Source organism: Vanacampus margaritifer, chromosome 18 (genome assembly GCF_051991255.1).
Source record: "Vanacampus margaritifer isolate UIUO_Vmar chromosome 18, RoL_Vmar_1.0, whole genome shotgun sequence".
NCBI classification, from domain to species: domain Eukaryota; kingdom Metazoa; phylum Chordata; class Actinopteri; order Syngnathiformes; family Syngnathidae; genus Vanacampus; species Vanacampus margaritifer.
Genome location: NC_135449.1, coordinates 15,563,107 through 15,575,606, shown reverse-complemented (window position 1 = coordinate 15,575,606; position 12,500 = coordinate 15,563,107). Strand labels below are relative to the sequence as shown.

General features: G+C 40.8%; 1 protein-coding gene across 2 annotated transcripts in view; it reads right to left on the bottom strand.

Annotated features, from left to right (window-relative positions):
* The window catches only part of naglu (N-acetylglucosaminidase, alpha), a 42,602-nt gene that overhangs the window by 16,214 nt on the left and 13,888 nt on the right, over window positions 1-12,500 (bottom strand). The window contains exons 5-6 of one of the 2 annotated variants that reach the window (XR_013289271.1): window positions 10,246-10,502; window positions 800-4,317 (exon numbers count right to left, since the gene is read on the bottom strand). Coding sequence is in view for 1 of the 2 variants with exons in the window: in XM_077551393.1 (XP_077407519.1) it covers window positions 3,101-4,317; window positions 10,246-10,502 (1,474 nt within the window). In the remaining variant the exon portion in view is untranslated. Of the gene's footprint in view, window positions 4,318-10,245; window positions 10,503-12,500 lie in introns of both variants that reach the window. The other variant, XM_077551393.1, reaches the window with a different exon arrangement.

The window sequence follows — 12,500 nt, the reverse complement described above, 5'->3', positions numbered from 1 at the left end:
GAATTGCATAGTTAAGAACTAATGATAATCTAAAATCAGAATCGCTAAATTCATATAAATTCCCATTCCAAGAACCAGGACACCAACCAATTAAAATGAACTCTAACAAATACTGCCAAGACAAATTGTCAAACATCCAGCTAGAATTATGCCAGAGGCTTGTTGATGAATACATCAACAAGCTGTTTGGTAGAGGTCAAACAAGATACTGTAAATGTCATAAGATAAGACCAAATATTAGTCAGAAATGCGAGCATTATATGTACAATTTTGACCTAGTGTAGATAAGAGAAAAGCCAATATTAATTCAAACTTGTGCTCCCAAATCTCGGTTAAACCCGTTTTACATATTGCAGTGTCATGTCAATTTGCCCCCTATATCAAAAGAAATATTGTCATGTAAACTTACAAACTGACAGCATCTGTATCTTTAGATAATACACATGATAAAAACAAATACAAATGTTTGACCTTTAAAAGAAACCCCAACTGGACTGACAAGTTTGTTCCATATAATTTATTTGGTTGTTACTAACATATTTATAATTGTGTTTCCATTAAAACATTTTTATTCGAATTTTCAAGAAAAGCGAAAATAAAACTGAATGGAAACACTAGAAATTCGAAAAAGGGCCAAAAATTCGCACACAAAAAAATCTACGCTTCAAGGGGGTGGATTTTGAGGCGTTTCAAAAAAAGGAAAAGGCTAATTTTGGCTATTGAAACAGGTTTTACAAATAACCGCTGTCAAGACCGGATACACGTCTCACGTTTTAACCGGATATTACATCACACATACGTTTGTAGTCCCACAGCAATGTCGGACGATAAAGTAATGTATGTCTGGGGAGACAAAGAAATAGAAAATCTTCTTATAATTAATTAAAGAAGCGAATATGAATGCTATTTTAGATGGAAAACAGCAAAGAAACGCTATGTTTATCAAGAATTACAAAAGCAAACTTACAACATCATCGCAAGGCGCAGTCGCTTCCTGGTCTTATTTTTTTTTAATTACGGGTGGATCACATCTCTATGGTGTATACCGCCACCTACAGCGGCGGAGTCCCCTCTCAATATTCGCAAAAGAAGAACAGATGGAAACAGGCATAAGTCGCATGTGCGTTTTGTGCATTTTCATAAAAGTCGCTTAAAAAATTTGAAACAATTAGATGGAAACCTGACTAATGAGATACGTTTTTCAAAAATCATTTCCAGTTGAATACATTTTGTAGAAACTTTATTTGTAAGTACCATTGTTGATTACATTGCAACGCATTCAGTGCGTAGTGACGGAGAATGGAGGCTTGGCTCTCTGCCGAGAAATGCAAAACGGTTATAAAGAAAGCGAGATAAGCCTTGTAGCATTCCTAAAGAAACAACATGCGATTGGGAGAGCTCTCGAGAGTGCGGCGTGGGGAGGGCGACTCTACATCACGCACTACTACTAGGCAATGAATGCATTGTGATGTAACAACAATGGCGGCGTACGTACAAATAAAGTTTCTACAAAATGTATTCAACTGTAAATGATTTTTGAAAAATTAATCTCATAGTTATTTTAGTAACAACCAAATAAATCATACGGCGCAAACTTGTCATTACAGTCAGGGTTCCGTTTAACAACTGGTAGTAGTTACTGTTGCCCTTATAGTATCGGCTTGGCATACTTTGAATCAAAGTTGACCTACGATAATTATGTTTAACGTGACAGCAGTCTGGTTTGTATAATTGCCCTCATTTATAATGCATGGGTAAATTGGCCATGTGATCAGGACATTTTTCTTAACGGGTCATTGACGGATGAGTTTGTCCGATGATGCCCATTTTATGAATTAATTATCATGTGGTGCGACCAAAAAGAAATAACCAATTTGGGACTTTCATTTTGAAATACATTTAAAGATGGGAGTTTGTATCATCCACAAGACAATCAAGAACTCATGGGTGCAACCATCAGGTTTGTCCTGTCTTACAACTTTGTAAAAAAGTTACCCTTTTAACGGACTGGAATGTAGTAGTGATATTTGGACATAAATATTAATTTTGTCCAACAAATATTTGTTTTATTACCATTTTACTTGTGTCGCTTGTTTTGTTAAGTTGCCTAATTGCTATCCTCATAACTTTGAATTAAGTTTAAAATATCATAGCTGCGTTTCCACCGCAGGAACTTCGGGGTAAATTTACAGGGCCAGCCCCGTATGTGCCTGTCTCCACTGCAGGAGCCTTCCCAGCCGGGCCACATTTACAGGAACTTACATAGGACGAGCGGACGTCCTACTCGAGGGTAGGTACTCCGCCGGGCCGATAAATTCCCGATCGGGCTTTCGTGCTGATTGGCTATTTTATTATATAATTATCTGACCTTCATGCGTGACGATGATGCATTCTCGGCTTAAGTCTCTTTCAACAAAACAATTCTCTTAATAATCCTTTGCCTATTTTTGTTCCACGCTACTGTTAGCCTTTTCAAATTCTTCATCTAGAAGCCGTCTCCTCTTACTCAAACCATCCATTCATGGCAAGTACATAAAAAAAAAAAAAGCAGGAAAAAAACGGCAACCGCCACAAGTTTTTCTCTTTCCTCGTGATTTTCGCCGCGCAGTGCTTGGTGACGTCACGGAAGAAACCGTCGCACAGCGTTTACGTGTCGATCGAAACTCGTGACGTCGCGAAATGGGTCGTACTCCGCAGTGGAGACACAGTCACAAGCGGGCCGGTTGAGAGGAATGTTTTTGTGACAGTCCCTACCCCCCTTCCCATTCCCGAATGTCCTGCGGTGGAAACGTGGCTCGTGGTGTCATCAACCATCATCTGGTGCGACTACTGTAGAAGGCTTTCGATGATAGATCTGCATGTCCTAAATTGTAGATATTAGTAATTTAATATTTAATGCCTTTTTATAATAAATTAACTTTGCTGAGTCTGGTCAAATCATTATCCGTCAATGACCCTAATTGCATTCATAACATTTTCAGATAAGAGTCAATTGGATGGACAAAAAGATGATTTTCTTCATCAGAAAGATTGGGATAACCTCTTAAGAATTCACATTCTTCTTGCTGCATACATTTATCGACAATGCAGTCTCTGCTGATCATGATAGTCTTTTTAAGGTTTTCAAGGCCAGTGGATAATACTTTAGAAAGATCCTGCGGCCGATCTCGTACGTGTCACCTTGAGGCTTGTTAGGGTACTTTCGGCCATTGTAAATGAATCCCTTTTCGACCTGGAAAACGGCCTGGTTGAAAGCATCTTGCTTAAATGGCTGCCCGCTGTCCAGACACTCCACCAGTGTTTGGACAAACAGGCCCCATCGTTGGGCATAGTAGTCTTCTACGAGGCCTCCCCACTCTTTGCTTGCATAGTCTTGGATTTCACCACTGGGACCCCACAGAGTGATCTGGTTCCTGGCATTCATATCATAGAGCTGGGCCTCCTCCTCGTCAATAGCTAAAGATCTCGCCCGCTCCAGCCATTTCCCCAACAGGAAGTTGCGATCGCTGCATAGCAAACGATTGAGTTCTGGCAAAAGGTCGTATATGAGCACCCCTGCTGTGATTAGCAGTTCTGGCAACTTTTGTCTATGAAAGGCATCTGTGATATCCAGGTAAAATGATGTTGTTAGAACTTGTAAGACCTCCCGGGTAACATCAACAAGATCATAGCGGAACGTTTCCTTGGACATGAGGGAAGGAGCCGCTTCCATAATGAGTTTCCACGCTTTGAACAAGTCCGCCGGATTGTACCAAAGGTTCGTTTGCAAGCGAAAAGACGGCCGGCGCACCAGCGGGCTGTGGTTATGATTTCGATAATGTGGCACGGTGCAGTTGTAGATGCTGGAAAACAGGAGTCTCCATGCGGTGATCAGACTGTCTTGTGTCGTGCCGTAGCGACGTACGGCGTACAGAGACGCCCACTTGGCCAAGTTGACCGGCTCCTTGCGCCACGCCAGTTCGCTCATCAATTCGTACATCACGGGATTCTGCTCGATACCCTCGGGTGTCATACCCACGCCAACCATAGTGGAGTTGGGGAAATGTAAGGCTTTGAAAGGCCCCGAGTTAACACTCTCCACTGTGCCAAAGAGACCGCTGTTGCCGCCAAAGTTTTGCAGCATGCACCAGATGAAAGGCTGGCCGTAGAAAGACTCAGTGTTGGAGAAAATTGGCTCTGTCTCCGCAAACAAATCTAGCACGATCATCCGTCCAAGGGGCACGCCGTGTAGTAGGGCCTGAATCTGGGCAGGCTTCCAGAAAGCTGCAGCATGCAAAAACAGCCATCCCTGCATCAGCCAAATTGCCTTAGGATCAACTGTGGAGAGAGAGAGAGAAAAAATCATGAGAAACAAGAAAAGGGACCATTCTAGAAAATGGCTGAAATGTTCAACTCAGTAGGGAGTTTTTGAAGGGGGCTAAGTTTTGTAACACAGTAGGTCATCTGTGGGTCCCCAAACTGGGGCAATTAATTGTACTTGGAAATGACAACTAATTAAATTGTGTTCAAGTATAGTTGAGCCACTAAAACAGGGGTAGGGAAGCCGGTCCTTGGGAGCCACTGTCCTGCATGTTTTCAATGTCTTCCTCTTCCAACACAGCTCATCAGCAATCTCTGGAGAAGCTGGAAAACAATCCTGTTCATCGAATCAGGTGTGTTGGTGGAGGGAGACATTGGAAACAGGCAGGACAGTAATTCGAGGCCCATGGTTCCCTACCACTGCACTCAAGCCAGTTCACCAAACTACAGTTCCGAATGGTAAACCCTGGTGATTTGATTTATTAAGGTAAAAAAAAAAAAAAAACTAAAGCTACTTGACCCTGTGTGGTGGAAGAGACACTTGCCACCTTAAATCCTGAATTTACTTAGGCCAGGGGTCTGCAACCTGTAGTTCTGGAGCTACATGTGGCTCTTAGAGATCCACAGGGGAGAGGGACTTCTCTAAAAAAAATAAAAGGCTATTTTTATTTTTTTTATTTTTTTTTACATACATATGGCTCTGGCAAAATGGTCCTCATGTGCCAAAAAAAACTGAAATTGAGATATTCATATAATCAAATTATACACTTAATTCCCTTTAAAATGATATATAATGCATGGACTTACCTAAAAAAAATTACAAAGTTACAGCAATTTTAATGTTGGAAGGTAGAAATCCCTAGTTTTGAGAAAAACAAGTTTAAAGTTTTGGTACTTGCATCTTTCAAATGTCCACAGCAACCAGTACCGTAGGAAAAAGATATTCCCCTGAAATTTTCAGGAACTGTTAAAATATCAGTGGAAAGTCAATTCCAATAACAGGCAAGGCCATCGTCTGAGATTTGAACACTTTAAAACTTTAGGAAGTTTGACCTCGCAACAGAAGAAATCAGCCTCAAGCTTACAATTCATCTTCTGAGGCATCAGCCAAAGGTTGGTTATTTTATTGTTGCTACTTGTGGTTGGTATTTTCTTGCTTAAATTAGTTAATATTACCACAGTGGGAAGTTTGATTTAATAATTTTATGTCAATTAAAAGGGTTTTTGCCATTTGATGTGGCCTGTGATAAGTGCTTTACTGATAATTTATTATGGATGATATGCCTCAAAAGCTTTTTGTCACAAAAAAAATGAAAATGTTGTGATGCATGGTTTAACATTTTTTTTTTTTTGGGACACTGCACTATTGTATTTGCAAGTCAAAATAGCCTATGTGCATTTTGGGGCAGGGTGTCAGGGTGACTCACTTGTGGAAGTCCATTGCAATCATTTTTCTTCTTCAAGTTTCCTATTTCATAGCTCATTTTTATGTTCATGTCATCCAACTCAAAAGAGCAAAAGTGCACATGTGTCGTGATATTTGCAACGCACGCAGGCAGACCGTTCATTTTTGACGCATCGATAAAGTAGCGTATGTGTCCGCCGTTGTATGAAACATCGATAAGCGATCAAAACATTACATTAGTATTTACAATACATTATTACATTGGTCTACATTACATACAAGGCACTGGCGCATGTCTCAACTTTTGTTGTTGTTGAGCGAACTCAGTATTGTTCATTAGGTAATCTTACCGATTCAACATGTCATCATTGCTTTCTCTAATTTTCTTTTTTTAATTAATTTTATTTTTTATTTTTTTGTGCACAAGTGTGTGCGTGTGTGTGCATTTGTGCATGCGTGTGAGTTTGTGCTCATTAATTCACCTGAAACCTATTAAAAATCCCATAACCTTCACCTAAATCGAATACTTCAGAATCCCGAGGAGTGATCAAAAAAAAGAGAGAAAAGTGAAATCCAGCATCGACCAGACACCACCTACTACACACAGGGTTACAAACTAGAATCTTTCGCCAAACCTAGAAGCATATACCTTCCAACAAATTAGAGACCTCAAGAGACCAAAGGAAAGACAAAAGAAAGGAAGCAAGGATAGATGAAGCAGAGTGAGATCCACAGACATCAGTCTCCACCGATTCAGCTACCAGAGGAAGAAGCAGATTGTGTTTGAATTTTAGTAGATGCTGGTGTGGTGGATCTGGCATGCATGAAAAACCTCCACCAAAGAGGGGAGCCGTCGACCCCGGCCAGGACAGGGCAAGCACAACCCTCCAGGGCCTCCCAGGCCTCGGCAGCGCCAGGGCACAACACCCGGGCCCCGCGGGGGTCACCGGCCGGAGAGCAAACTCAGGAGCTCGGAGCGCCCCCTAGAACGCAGCAGAAAGGGGCACGGCAGACCCACCAGGCACCCTGCCCGCCAACAGCCCCCGCCGGCCCCCCTGCCCCCCACCCACCACAAGCCCAGCCGCCGCCGCCCCCCGGCCCCCAGACACCCAGCCACCCGTACCACCGCCCACCAGCCCCCCAAACCCCCAAACCCCGGGGACCCCCCGTACCCAGGAATCGTTGCCCAAGAGGGGCCGGACAGCGGAATAGCGGGGGCACCCGCGCCCACCCCACCTCCAGCCGCGTGGTGGGACGGAAGGGGGGAAGGGCATCGAGCACCGGGAGACAGGAGGCGCCCCCGAACCCCAGGCCCGGCAGGGAAAGGTCCCAGTCATCAAGCCGGCGTGCCTAGTGAAAACTAACCCTGTGACTGAGTTCGCCAGCTTGCCGACTGGCGAACTGTATCCCTACACTGTGGATGTGACCCCACCCAGTGTATATACAAGTGTGTGTGTGTGGTGCATTAAAATTGGGAGCAGGTGAGATGGAGCAGGGGAAAATTATATACCCCCGCTCTGATCTCTACCTGCTTCCCATAGATGTGTTGGTGAGTGTATGTGGTGCATTAAAATAGTAGCAATAGTGGCGAGGCGGGGGAACAGATGGGGGATCGCAGCACTGCTTAATGCTGCGGTCTACCCCAAGTGATTGCTCCCCACCCCGACTCACCCGCCCCTCCTCGTTGTAGAGTGCATTAAAATTGGAGGGGAGTTGCAGGGCGAAGATGGTGTTTCCACCCTAGCCCACCCCCTCAAGCAAGTGTGTTATGTGCCCTATGTGTCTTTTTACAAAGTATATTGAGCAAAATTAGTAGAGTGAGTTAAGAGGAGCGACCAGCAAGGCCTATCTCAACCCAGCGGGGCGAGAGGAGGCGCACCTGCCCCCAACACCCTGACATCAGCAGCCCATCCCCAGCACCCCGTCCCCTCCCCCGCGTACCCTGAAGTGTTGGAATTTGTTTCTTTACCATATTTTTAACTTAATATAATATAATGTAAAAAAATTCAGTTTTTTATTTTGTATTTTTGAAGCAAGTTTGCATATAAACGTATTATCTGAGAAAAGATGGTAGAGATATGCAACTCCTTTCTGCTCCAACACACCTAAATAAAATGTTAAAGGTCCCTTAGTATGCAAATGAAAATTTTAATTTCTATTACTACTCTTAAGAATAATGGAGCAAGCATGAACCAAAAGTGCTAAAAAATATGGCCGGATAACCATCCGGGCCAGGTGCTCTGCCATTAGGAATACTATCAAGAACACTGTACAGCTCGTTTATAGTGAATGGCGCATCTAACATATCTTCATATTCAGTAGATAACTGAGGTATATTTAAGCTACTGAGGAATACCTCAATATGCTCAGTGCTAGGCTTGTTATTTTATTGTAGTATGGGTTGTGTTAATAGTTAGAAAAAATATTATTAATTTCTTCTGGCGATTGTGTGTATTCACCATTTGTCCCTATAATAGACTTTATAAGAGATTTTTCCCGATTGCGTTGAAGATGGTTTGCAAGAAATTTACCTGATTTGTTATTATTCAAAGTTGTTGTATCTCAATTGTTGTATTATAAACTCTGTCTTTTTGGATAACATATCGTCCAGCTTTAGTTTTGTATTTGTAAGTCAGTCCATATTTTTATTTATTTTTTATCACGTTATTTGGGTTTATTGCGTACTCATCCGTCAGTTGTTTAATTTTATCTTCCAGGTCTTTTTCTAATTGTTTATCCAATTTATTTTTATAAGATGAATATGATATAATTTTACCTCTAATTACCGCTTTCCCAGTTTCCCAGAGAAGAGATTGAGATAGGTTTGGAGAGTCATGTATTTCCAGAAAGTCTGTCCACTTTTTTCTTATAATTTTGTCAAACTATGCGTCATTTAGCAGTGAGATGTTAAAACGCCATGTTCGGAGGTGGTTTAAAGGTATAATCAACTTTTAGGGTGAGGAAGACTGGAGCAGGATCGCTAATAATAATAGGATGTATTTTTATACCAATTTTATCAACAATAGAATTATTTGTAAGGAAAAAAATAAATTCTTGAAAAAGGCCAGTGCACCGCGGAAAAGAAGATAAATTCCGTTTTAGTCGGGTTTTTAAGTCTCCAGCTGTCGACGAGGCCAAAATCATCCATATACTGTATTCCCTTATTACTTTAGCGGATTGTAATCGCCTTATAAATGTTGTATTATTAGAACGATCAGTTAATGGATTTAAAGTCTCCTCTAATAATAATAGTAGATTAAATGAGATAGCTGAGAGAAAAAAATCATGGCAAAAGGCCGAATTATCATTTCATAGGGGTATATAAATTACCAGATGTATATACTTTATTATATGTAGTTACCTGAATAATAATGCATCGGCCCTCTGGGTCTGTATCTGTATTATTTAGAGTAAAGAATAAATTCTTATGTATGAGTATGCAGACTCCTCTTTGTCTTCTGTTGTAAGAGGCAAGAGTACACTTGACTGAAATTCTTGTCAATAAGTATTTTTTCTTCTGATTTATGTCTGTCGGTTTTTTGAAGGAGACAAATATCTGCTATTAATTTTGAGAGATGATCTAAAATTTTATTATTTTTGCCTGTGAGCGAGCGCCACACACATTCCAGGAAACCAGAGCTAATTTATGCATACAGACAATATAAACTCAGTCCTGTGTGTATATCTGTGTAAGCTGCTTGTTAATATTGGCTAGTTATAGGATGGAATCAGAGTGGTTTATGTGATTTGTGTGAATGGAGAGGTGGCGTGTAAGTGAGGTTACTCATAACTTTTAATTCCCAACTCGTTGTGAGTGAAGGAGCAGACATATGGTAAAAAAAATTACCATACGTCCATAAAATTGCCCAAAATGTCACAAATTTGACAGATAGGCTAAAAAGTCTGACAAACCAAGTATGAAAATTTACACCAAAAAAAATCTAAAGTGGAAGACGAAAGGTAGAAGAAAATGAATCTCAAAGTACTGGATGCTGCATATTTTTCTGTTATGGTGCAGCAACTCTAGACAGATTTTTTGTTATAACTTTGTTCCAAAATGGCTCTTTTGACAGTAAAGGTTGCTGACCCCTAATTTAGGCTAATCCCATTTTTGAGTTAATTTAACTGACCACACCCAAACATGATAACCTCCAGACCTATCAAGAAATCACCTAAATAGTACCTGTCTGACAAAATAAAGTCAGCTAAAAGATCACAAAAAGAGGAAACAAAATGCCATGATCCAAAGAAATTGACGAACAAATGAGAAATAAAATACTTGACGTCAATAAGTCTACAAAAGGGTTACAAAGTCATTCTTAAAGCGTTAGGACTGAAGCAAATCAAGGTGTGCAAAAGAGACAACTCATTCAGCAGGTCAAGTACAACTAAACCACCAAATGATTCCCGAGCGCGGCTCCTGCTGCTGCTCACCGCTCTCTCAGGGGATGGGTCAAATGCGGAGAAAGAATTTCACCCCACTTAGATGGGCGTGACAATCAGTGGTACTTTAACTTTTAACTTTAAATTCAAGAACTCACCAGCAGTCATTGTGGCGAAGACAGCTCGACTGACAGCTGACAGGTAGGCAGGGTCTGAGGAGGGCGGGATCATCTCATTGAAGGTGTCCGTGTTGTAGATGTGATTCGTCCCAAATTGTTTGACCACCTGGGAAAGATAGAGGGAACCTATCTGGAGGAAAAGTGGGTCCCTGGGGTCCAAGATATAGGAGCATGAGAAGCTGCAGTTGAAATGAGACCATGGACCCAGTCTTGTTACATTTGCCTCTGGATGCAACCTGAAATTCAAAATCACTTCAGTAAAAGGTGCCATAGTAAGATTCTTATTTAACAAGCCACAGAGCAGACTAGGGCGACCTGGTCTTTATGAAGTCAAAATTTAATAATATTGGTGGCGTCGGGCCAAAACCCCATTAGACACAATTTGGCAAATTTTATATATTTAAAAAAAAAATGCATTTGTATGTGGGTGTCGTTTTTCCGAAATATTGACAAATCTCAAGTGATGAAAATGGCTTGTTCTCTTTCATGATGCAATATTAAAGGATGGGAAAAAACGCCCTGTTGTTTTTTGGATCTCCTGAAAAGTGACGATTTTGGAGGTAGAAGGTTTTGGCCCGACGGCAACGATATATACAGTATGCATAGTTTTTATTAGTGAAACTGGTGCTTTTATTTTGATACATATGTGTGGCACAAGTCAGCAAGAGCAACTTTTGACCCCTCAAGCAATATTTTCAAAAGCAACAATTCCAACATTGGTCCTCAAGTTAGCAACATTGTCAAGTTACATCTTATTAAAATAATACAATTTACTAATTTTTAAAACAGACCTTAATGCAGATGTCAAACTCATATTAGCTCGGTGGCCGCATGGAGGAAAAACTAAGTGGGCCGGATCGATAAAATTTGTATGCAGAATTTCGCTATTTGTGGGCTAGCCCTAAATTACGGAGCTCAAATTTAATCAACTTGTTCCAAAAAAACAACACGAATGCAAATGGAACGCTGCAACACTTTGCCTGTATGAGTTCTGGACGTGTTAAATCTACCCGTTTTGAAAATAAAAATGCCTTGTTGTAAGGTATTAAAATAATGTGTACTTATATTTTTAATTAGCATCAGTGTTCCGATGAGTGTCCTACAAAGTGTTGCAACGTCATCATGCATTATACTGCGTTTTTCCACACATTTTAATTTCAATATATACAGGGGATATAAAAAGTCTGTTCAAATGTCGGGTATTTTTGGTAAAAAAAAGCAAAAAAAACACACACACCAAGATATAATATTTCCAAACTTTTTCACCATTAATGTGACCTGTAACATGTAGCCTACAACTCAATTGGAAGAAAAAATATTTTCAAGCAGAGAAGTAAAAATAAACTTCTACTAGGGGTGCACCGATCGATCGGCCGGCCGATTTATCGGCCCCGATTTCCTTAGTTTTGGGGGATCGGTGATCGGCCGATCCCTTAAATATAAACCGATCTTTTCCACCGATCTCATCTCCCTCCTCAGAGGTCTGGAAAAAGTCAGCCACTGTCGTCTTCTGCTGAGATGACTAATAGGCTTTTCATTTTTATTTCAGAGAACTACTTAATTTGCACTTAAAACAACCCGTTTATATTAGTTCACAGATATTGTTCAATGTTTTCCCCCCAAAAAATCTGATTGGAACTCTGAAGGTGTTTGCTGCTTGTTATGAAAAAAAAAATCGAGATCGGAAAAACCGGGATTGGCTGGTCAGACTTTTTAAAAGATCGGGAGATCGGTGATCGGCCAGAAAATTGTGATCGGTGCACCCCTAACTTCTACGATAACGTGTGCACCCTCCTATAACTAGTGTGGATGTGGCTGTGTTCAGTATTAAACAATCACATTCAAACTCATGTTTAAAGTTTAACCTTAGTTTCAAACTTTTGCAAAAACACACTTGCAATCTCGCAAACGCAATTGAGAAAATGTTATGGAAGAAGCAAAGGTTGAACTTTTTGGCCATTATTCCAAAAGGTATTCCTATTCCAACAACAATGAGAAATGATACCAAACCTACAGAGAAGCATTGTCGTGGGAACATCATGGTTTTGGACCTTAGCTAGAACTGGGGCTGTGGCAGGTACCTGTATGTGCTGACTCCAATTTAACATACTTTTGAAAGTTAATGGCTAATTTTGGACACGGTCACTTCTCCAGTTTTGAGAGGGTGTGCATACTTGTGATACTTGAAAAGATTAAAACAATTTTCAGTTGAGTTGTACAAGTTATAGGTCACA